The sequence below is a fragment of the Amphibalanus amphitrite genome, unplaced genomic scaffold, assembly GCF_019059575.1.
Source record: "Amphibalanus amphitrite isolate SeventyFive unplaced genomic scaffold, NRLGWU_Aamphi_draft 002059F_arrow, whole genome shotgun sequence".
Taxonomy (NCBI): domain Eukaryota; kingdom Metazoa; phylum Arthropoda; class Thecostraca; order Balanomorpha; family Balanidae; genus Amphibalanus; species Amphibalanus amphitrite.
Genome location: NW_024883552.1, coordinates 60,209 through 70,241, shown reverse-complemented (window position 1 = coordinate 70,241; position 10,033 = coordinate 60,209). Strand labels below are relative to the sequence as shown.

Below are 10,033 nucleotides of genomic sequence, written 5' to 3'. Positions count from 1 at the left end.
AGACGCCAGCGGGTTCGACGAGGACGTTTAGAAAAGTGTCAGAGGGCTCCTTCGTGACCGCTGTGCTGGGGTTCACGGTCGGCCGAGGACGCCGCCCTTCAGAGGTCCGCTCGTGGAAACGGTTAGCATCTTCGCACCAGGGGTCCTTTTTACGGTCGATTTGTTTCCATCAGCCGCTCCCCCGGATTTCGGAGCCATAGATCGATGCAGAGCTGGGATTTGTGCCTTGTCTGAAGGTTAGAAGGAAACTGGAAACCGAGAGAGATTGATTCACTGTTCAGCCATGACCTTGACATGTCCCCTGGAGGAGAATCTGCGAATCACATGCAGATGGAAGGGGCGTTTCTAATTTCTAGTTTTGCTCTGGCCAAAACGATATTGCTGAATGTTTGATAATTCTCCAAAGAAATAGTGAGTGCTGTTTAGTGAAATTATGTCATTGCTGTTGAACTCAAATGCCATCTGAAAAATGTTTTGAGCTATGATAAAAACAATAGCGTTTCAGCAGTCAGACACTTTCACCGCCGTATGCCATTGGCATTTAGAATGATGTCTTGTAACAACGCATTCACAGCTTATATGCGAATGATTTTACTTTTCGTTTGGGATATTTTGAATACATCCCTTTGAAATGGCACTAATCACTGGAGGCTCACAGCCCTATCAAGTAGATAATGGTGTCGCCCTCTATGCGTCCGCCCCGTTTGGGTCTCAGCCTTCCAACGCCATCTGCACTTGCCAAGCGACGATGCGCAACCGCATTTAGAGACAAGTCAGTTTATCACTTTAAAGAGCACCGTGTGACTTTCTCCTATACTTAACGTAAGCGACCGGTCCCTTTAAATGCACCTACCCAGGACCGTGAAACGCTGACCCTGCTTCAGCTGGGTGTAAAATCCACCGAAAACTCATCCTTCCCACGAATGGTTGATATTGCTCATATTTTACATATGGCATTCATCTGACATGTGAAGTAAGGAACTGATTCAGCAAAAAGCTGTATTTCTGGATGTGGAAATTCTATATATGCAAAACATGCCAAACGACCAGATATGATGGACTTCGAAATCTGTAAAGACATGTATTTCTTTTACGTTCAATATCAGAACCTGCATATAACAAGCCAAAAGGCTTGTTATATATGATGACATTGTATAACAAGCCTTTTGGCCACTATCAGCTTTTTTATATCGTTTCTCATTGTTACAGTCAAAGGCAAACCACATCATATCACCACCATCCAGCACGACTATCTTCAAATAATGCCCGCTCAGTACAGGTCACCAAACGATGCACTTGTGCTCGGGGTTCATGGGCGCCGCCGTCGGACAGGAGAAGGCGGCGGCGAAGGCGACAGAGTTGGATACGGTACCGTGCACGCGGACACGGCGCGGGCTGTGCGGGTCCATCAACAGGCGGCTGTGCAGGTACTCGGGGGTTTCGCTGCTGCACCACATCTGGAAGGGGAGACAAAGCGGAGGCAAATATAGCTAGCCGTAAGTGTCGGGGAATGGATTTGAACGAATATTTTGAAGTGAAATTATTGGTGGACATGTGTAAAGGTTCGAAATCTTATGTTGATCTTGACAAGAAAATCCGACGTTCGGTTGATCCGCTGCAAAACAAATTACCTGCATTTTTGTGCCAGGAAAATAAATCAGTTTTTCTGAGGAAAAAAAAATTGTTATTGTAAACTCTTTAAAATGAGCGTCGTTTTTCAGTCTATCAAAATGAGCGTTTTTTTCAAACGCTTGTTTGCTCGGTGACCATTACCTGACCAAACGCGATGAAGAAGAGCTGCTCGGCTGTGAAGTTGGTGAGTGCCGGCAGTGGTGGCTCCGGCCCGTGCCGGCGCACGTACTGGTCAAAGTAGCCCTCGTAGGCGCGCGCCAGACCGCCGTTATCGGCAATGTTCTCCCCCAGTGTCAAAAGACCGTTTACCTGGTGACAGGGGAACGAGGTGATTACTCTGAGCAACGAGAGAAGAGGAAAAGACTGGATGTGGATATGCTTGCAAATGTGGGTTAAATGGATATATGTTGATAACAAATACTTTTTAAGGCACACACATTAAATAGGATATAATATTTTACCTGAATCACAGATCAAGGATATTTCAGATTTATGCTCTCCCAGTTTCGACTCCCGCACTGCCTCCGTCACTCACATGAGAGTCGTTAGTGAACGCCTCCAGTCCGGGGAGGCTGTAGTTGCCGTACTGATCTCTGACACAGTCGGCCCGCTGTCGGAACTCTGCAGAGGTCTGGTCCGACCACCAGGAGACCAGGTTTCCCACAGCGTCAAACTGACTGCCCACGTCGTCGAAACCGTGCGTGTACTCGTGCCCCACCACCGAGCCGATCGCGCCGTAGTTTAGCACTCTGACGATAAATTAGATAAAATCGCTTTGAAGAGCATGCTTTTTTCATTATGCAGTGTTGATCAGTTCCTCTTTTCAAACTTCTGAATATTGAAGAGAGCTTTCGATAAACCGGAGCATAAGATGTAATTTAGATCAAATAAAGTAATCTAAATTTGATTACATCTGATTTCATAACGTCAAGACAAAAAGGTAGGTATAGCAAACGAAAAACTATAACATCCTAAAGTTGCTGCAATCAGTGATAAATTATCAGCTTCAGGCTGGCTGCGGTTCAGGGCTCACTGAAGTCCGTCGTCGAAGAATGGTGGTGCCAGAATCGCTGCTGGGAAGGTGATCGAATTCAGTGTTTGTTCATAGAAAGCATTCACCACGATCGGGTATTCCAGATACCTGCGAGAAGGAAATCAAAGGCCCTGTAAATCTTCGGAATTATCTGAAGTGCTCTGCAATAACTATACAAATTGAGTCAACTTATAAGTTATAAGTGGTCAATAATTTTGTCCTGTATACTATACACACGTGTGTCGATCCACTGGTTTGGTGAGAAGATCAACGTTCCTTCCTTGTTCCAACCGATTCAGAGACACGTAGTTTGCGAACTGATCAGGCTGAAAATCGAAACTCTGGAGGCAAAAGAAAGAGTAATCATGCGGTCAGTAAATAAAAAAGGTAGCCCGCGATAGGCACGACGAACTGATAAGTTTTACAATCTAATGGATTTATCGGGCAGTTAAAATGTTAACATCATCATGGATTCGCAATATCCACCAAATTCCTTGTATGTAGCATGTATGCTAACCTGGATACCTCTCCCTACAATACTATATGTAAACTAAAAAACAGCCAAAATAATATACTATGCAATACTATCAAGAGAGGCCAATTAATAAGAAATGGTCATTTAAATCGCGCTGTTTCACATGTGGCTATTATTTCTTGTTATTGTCGAGACTCATCCAAAACATTTACGGAAAGGAAACCCATTCTTGGAACAAACTAGACCGATCTGTTGCAGGCCGTCGCCGTCAGTGACCTGCCTGATAGTACTGCTCGATCTCGGTGACATTGGCCATCCAGTTCCGGTGTGCCACGTTGGTCACCATCTGGTCCACCTTGGCCAGCGCCTGCTGCAGCGTGGCCTCGTCCATCCAGGTGATGTTGTTTAGGCGCTGACCGAACGCCGTGCCGATGTCGGATGCCATCGCAGTCACCTGTCAGACACCCTTGTAGGGGTAGCTGTCAATATTCGGGGTGTTTGAAATTTAGTAGGCTAGTAAATGATAAAGATCCTGAGATAGTATTTTACCCTGCGAGAAATCGGATGACCAATGAAAGCAATATCGATAATGTACTGTAAAACCTTGATGACAATGTCTGCAACGTAGATTGTGCAATGTGCATATCGCTAGTGGTTACCTTGTCTTTGCGGTCGGGTGGGAAGAACTTTGTGATGAAGATATAACTCAGTCCTGCTCCCATTGATTCTATCAGCCAATTGAAGCAGCCTTGTTCGCTGGAAAAACTCGTTGATGTTACTACATATGTAGATAATATGTTCTTCATTTAATTTGTACGGACTACGTAAAACAGCGAGGAATAAACGGAAACGTACATCGCTACCGATTTTGTGTTAGGTATTGGAAAAGAAGGCCCTTCGTGAACCACAGCAAAATGCGAATATTTTACACACAAAAAGGGCCTACATTCATCCATTGAGACGCAGTTCAATCTAAATTTGCCATCACTTGATTTTAGCTCTACTTACACGGGTGGGGGAGCTTTCAGACCTGCCGTAGTTTTGTAGAATTGATAGCGAATCCTCCCTGCTTCCGAATCAAGATGCACCAGAGAGCTCAGGGCAACACGCCAGGCGATGTAATTTGCTGAAAACGATCAATAACTCTGAGGTCAGTTTACATGCATATGCGTGATTTGAACTCAAAATTGAAATACGCCAGATTTAGGTGCACCTTTTTTGTTCCTTGGGTTAAATGCATGCTGATGCACCGTCTCAAATAAAAAACTGCTGGCTTCTATGTAGTGAAATCTTTGTTTTAAATTTACAAGATGCGCCTCATGAAAGTGAAATTGGTATTTTCTAGGCTTACTGCTCTTGTATGTAAATGATCAGAACTAGACTTACCCACGGTAGAGATATCTGTCGTTCAGCAGCAGTGTGAGGTTTCGCAAGAAGTCTTGTTCGAGCACCACGACCTCCATGCTGCCGTCTGGTGGTCCCGACTCCGTGTCGCCGCCCAGAGAAAGGAATTGATCAATCAGCTCCGTCCAAGGAATCTGCGAAAATGAACGAGACCAGCGTATTTCCTTTTGGAATTTCGGGTAGTGACGTGGCATACCTGCCTGCTACAGTCAAATAACCTCGATTTTTAATGTTGAATACGCAAAATATTCAAGCAAGGCTACTATGTATGTATTTGAAAACGCATTGAGAAGATGAGCTTACTATTTATGACCCCGTTTCCATGGGCATCACTGATCCGGATCAGTGCCTCGTAAGGGATTAGGCTGCCCATGGAAACACCCGTAATCCCTTACCGCTGATCCGGATTCTAATCCAGCTTCGAAAGAAGCTGAGCCGTTACGATAGGGATTAATGTTTGGCTTTTAATTTTCTTATTTTCATGTTAATTGTTTTAATTGGCCTGGATGCATATATCACATTAGAAATATTTTATTTAAATTATACTATTACCAAAATGATATGTTTCAAAATTTGGGCTATATTATTATAGATTTAAACCATTGGAGATATTTGTTTGTGCATTCCTCCTGCACGGTGACAAGCATTCCGTTGCGCAACAGCATCCACCCATCAGTTATCTTGCTAAGATCTATTGTGCCAATATTCTTAATCTATTTGTTGGTGTTAGATGGCAAATCAATTTTGCAATCTTTTCCAGCATTTTTTCATTACCCGTGTAATCCCTTACAGCACAAATGTAGACTTTCTCGATGTTGCATCATTTGCCTGTCAACTATTTTCACATATAAGTTTAGGACAGAGGCGGCAGAGTGCCGCGGTGGCGCAGTGGTAAAATTTTCGCTTTTTGAGCCAAAGGTCTCGGGTTCGAAACTCGGGGTCGCCCGAAGCGTTTTCTGAAGTAATGGAAGACGGACGAATTGCTATGTAAATTTATTTGTTTATTTTTATTTTTCAACATGAATCGATCTTAAAAATTAGTTATTGTAGAGAGTTTGGAAGATTTTCCCAATAGCCGAGTTTGCTATCGGTATGATAAAAGAAAGCTAATCTTCAGGACGGAAGATCCTAGTCGATGTTTGCACAGTACTAGGCAAAAATGTTAGCTGGAGTTTTTATTAATTGCCAAAGTGCGCCATACTCGTCCCTCCTAAGCCGATCAGTAGCGGCTGAGCTCTTATCAAGATACCTATAAGAAACAGGTAGGTCCGATGTTTTGAGTAAAGCCCAAGTAAAGCCCTGGTGACGTCACTGACATTTCTTATATGGAGAATTTCGCCCATAAGGAAAATATTTTACATACGAAAATTTGTATTTCATTAGGAAAAAATACATTCTATCAATTTCATCATGAAACTTATATAATTTAATTAAAAAACTTGAAATCCTTTGAGTGCTTGTCCCAACCCCTGCTATACCTTTGGTCACGTGACTACCATGATGAACTTTGCGTTTTGCAATGTTATGACTTAAACAGAAGCAATAAATGTTACAAGCGTATTATTTATGATGTTTTAGGCAGCAATCGTGTAATAACATCCTTGAATTATATACATTCTGCTTAAAAGAGGTCACGTGATGCTACCAGATTGTGCTCGGACAGCATTTTCTTAAACTTCGATTTTGAGTACTTTTACCTTCATTGAGTCCTAATAACGGACGTTTTTAGTTTAAAATGAAGCAATGAATCTATTGAGGGCAAAATTTAATCATTTTTGCACTTTCAAGCCGGGCTATCCTGGCATGAACTTCGGCCGGTTTGTGTGTGAAGCCTATGGTGAAGGGAAACTTCACGCCCGCCTGACGTCACAGACCTCGGCTACCAAATCGTGTCCGGTGGGGGTCGGCTCTTATTTCACTCGCATTTCACTGATCCGGATCAGTACCGGCTTTGCCCATGGAAACGGCCCCAGTCATCCGGATCAGTAGCGGCTTCACTGATCCGGATACGAATCCCCTTGCCCATGGAAACGTAGTCAATTTCGTTTGTATTATTTTAACCGTTTTTGGCTCGAGACTATGCAACTCAATTGTGTAATGCTGACATGCAATAAAGGCATCCAGCGCTTCGTATAGCATTACGATTACGAACCATGTTTGGCTGAATCTGGTCGGTAAGCTGCTGGAGCTCGTTTAGCGTCATCTTGTTGTATATCCGGCTGCTATTTCGACGGTTCTCGGCTGCGATGGTTAGCTGCAAAAGATAACCATAATTTTTCATGCCGACATTTTTGAAGTGTTTTTTTTCTAATGTATGCAAAAAAAACAGTACATCATGAGTCATTCAATTTCACAATGACATTTACCTACACAGTTTGCGCATACCCGTAGTCTGAATAAATTGTGACACAATTGCGTAATATCAACCACTCTCCCCGTCGCATTGTCACCAGTCTCACCCTGGCTAGCTGGACCTCGAACTGCCGAATCTGGGCAGCAGCCTCCTGTGCTGCCGCTCTGACGGTCTCGTTGACAGTTGACTGTCCCTCGCCATCCCTTGGCAGCAGCAGAAGCAGAGTGTCGGTGATGAGACGCTCGTAGGCAGAGTGCAGCGGGGTTAGACTCTGGCTCCACCAGAATCCCGCGGGTCATGCCCAGAGATGGCTGATCCACCTGAGGAGAGAAGAGAGAGAGAGAGAGAGAGAGAGAGAGAGAGAGAGAGAGAGAGAGGAGAGAGAGAGAGAGAGAGAGAGAGAGAGGAGAGAGAGAGAGAGAAGAGAGAGAGAGAGAGAGAGAGAGAAGAAAGAGAGAGTAGGAGAAAAAGAGAAAGAGAGAGGGGAGAGAGGACGAAAGACTGAGAGGCTGATCGGATGATCCGTCCGCGAGTAAATGACAATCGTGCGGAAATCAATCACTGAATGTCCCGGACAACTTTCTACTGCTCCTGCCGCTAGATGGCTCTAGTGTAAGCGCCTGAAGTTATGTTGCGCCGCACGGCAGCGAGCGGCTTACAATTTGATATTCCTGCCGCCAGATGGTTCTAGTTGTAAGCGTCTGAAGTTATGCTGCACCGCACAACATCAAACCCAGTCCGCCGCTCCCGCTACTCTACATACGTGCAACAGGTGCCGTGTTGCGTTTTTCTCGTCGATGGAAACGGATAGATATACGAGCGGCGCTCCGGTCAGTCTGCCGGTGTAGCGCTGCGCCAACATCGCTGCCGTCGACCATCTGTAGCCGGTGTTGTTCCACTGGGTCCCCGTGAGGGAGGACAGGGCCGGCCAGCCGCCGATCCGCTCCAGAGCCGCCGACAGACGACTCACGCCAGCCTGGTCACGTGACGCTGCGGCAGATTTATGGTTATGTCAATGGCAAGTTAGTTATGTTTATAGTTAATAGTTGGATTGGTAGATCAGGTGAGATGCTGAGTGGGAGCACATTCAAGCAACTAAGAATTGACAAACAAGCAATAAGTTCATGTATTTGGAGTTGGCCATTTATCATAAAGCTGTAGGTATTTAATTGGTGTGCGGTAGTTTAAAGGTATTTACCGGAGAGATCAGAGACTAAATTCATCCGGTTGTCTTAGTTTCGAAATATTTGTATCCGTTGACCTAGAGTCGGCATTGTGACAAAACATCAAGGTCGTGACTCGTGGTAGTACACAGGTGTGTTGAACACTTGATTTGCGGCAATGAAAGCCATAAATATTGCTGCATTTGACAAGCGCATTGTAAGAATCTGAATGACGAAGCTTTGTTTTGACATTTGTTTTGTGAGAACACTATTACCCTCGGTCGTAAGTCGTAAAAGCAATTCCTCAACAAACCATCTTCAACCTTATCAACCCTCCTGACAACTTACTCATGTTAGTGCACTGCTGGAAGGCCTGTCGGACCTTTCCTGCCGCTCCGGCGAGGTCCTCCGGCTCTCTAGACATCAAATCCTCGCTCATCACCGTCTGATGGTGTCGGCTGACCATCAGGAAATGGTTCCAGGTGGCCTCCTCCGTGGGACGCGGTTGGTTCAAGTGAAATCGGCCACACGAGAACTGGTAAAAGTCCTGACACGGGTCCACCGATGGATCCATGTAGTCCAGAATCCGCGCCGCTGTGAAAAAGGGGTGTGAAAACTTGTTTGTACTCGAATGAAAGTGGCATAGGATGACAGAATGAGGCATAGGCGTGATACCTTATGCAGAGAAGAGAGATGGGAAATAGAAATCGTTGGTTAGATCGATACCTACTCTATTAACAATTCTAACACAGGCTTTTTATTTCATTGGCTGAGAGTTATGTGAAATGCGCATGCAGCTTGCACTATACCGTTTCTCCCGTTGTCTGATAGCCTCTGCAACCTGCTCGGATGCACTCTGCGCTGCTGCACTGTGCGTTCTGGTATACACTGACCTGCTCTGACACACCCCGCGCTTGTGCACGGCGCCTGCTGTGTCGGCGCGGTGGACTGGGGGGCCGCTGTGGTGGAGCACAGCTGTTCCATCTGCTCGGCGTGGTGGTGGGCTTCTCTGTCTGTGAAGCACGGCCTTATGCACAGTCTGTTTTTGTTATGGTCTGAGATGAGAAAACTACAAAACTTCTTACAGGGCGAATAAGCGTGACATTTTGTCATAACGTTTTATTGCGATGTATAGTTATTAGATTGGGAGTCCAGAGGAACAGGAGAAATGCTTTTAAAATAGAAACAACTTGTTGGCTGACCATTCATAGTAATGCTTGTCTTTCCTGAAATAAGTAGTTTTATTTATCAGATAGTTACGCTATTGCAGGTTGCAAGACGACTGTTCAAGTCCTCATGCAATCAGCCTGATGAATCATTTTCTTTTTCAGCCCGATCCCACAACACGACGAGCACTGTGGCCCCCTGCTCACACTCCATCTGCAGGAAGACGGCGGTGATGAGTAGCAGGGAGGCGGTCAGAGAGGCCACTGCAGCCGCGATAATCAGGCCCCGCTGTCGGCGAGAGTCGCCCCGCATCAGGTAGGTACGCTCATCGCTCTGTGGTCCATTCAGAGGCTCGTACGCCTGACCCGGCATGGCGAGATAACTGGCGAGACGACCAGACAGGGAAACTGAGGGTGGCAAGCAAAGCCTGTAACGGCAATAGGTGAATGTGTATAATAACTAATAAGATAGAGCAAGAGATATGGACACTGTGAGACTGCTGTCGAAAATGATTTTGGACCATTTGAAGCTTGAATTTTGAGCTACGTCACGCTAAGGGCGGAATTATGTTTTTTTTTCACAAATTGAAAAGTCACGTTTATCTTTGTAATGTTATTTTGTAGCGCTTACCTCACGAATCGTACCGTCTCTCCTCACTGGGTCAGTTTCTGTCTGTCTGACGTTTCAAACTTCACTGTCCCACCACTGTCACCTCCGCGCTCCCCGTGTTCGGCCCAATCACTCGTCTCCCAACTTTCTGCGATGCGTGACGACGATCGGACGTCGCCACAGCTGGACGGGGGCTG

General features: G+C 45.4%; 1 protein-coding gene across 1 annotated transcript; it reads right to left on the bottom strand.

The window, feature by feature from the left end:
- Positions 1 to 1,189: 1,189 nt before the first annotated feature.
- LOC122376227 (neprilysin-1-like) lies at positions 1,190 to 9,951 on the bottom strand. The gene is given in 18 exon segments (XM_043356017.1): positions 1,190 to 1,457; positions 1,774 to 1,941; positions 2,168 to 2,381; positions 2,666 to 2,773; positions 2,903 to 3,006; positions 3,421 to 3,594; positions 3,800 to 3,896; positions 4,149 to 4,266; positions 4,527 to 4,541; positions 4,543 to 4,678; positions 6,697 to 6,798; positions 7,004 to 7,155; positions 7,157 to 7,217; positions 7,661 to 7,887; positions 8,409 to 8,654; positions 8,954 to 9,073; positions 9,434 to 9,609; positions 9,858 to 9,951. Coding segments are annotated over 17 exon segments (2,385 nt in total). The 5' UTR covers positions 9,600 to 9,609; positions 9,858 to 9,951; the 3' UTR covers positions 1,190 to 1,280.
- Between the last annotated feature and the right edge of the window lie 82 nt (positions 9,952 to 10,033).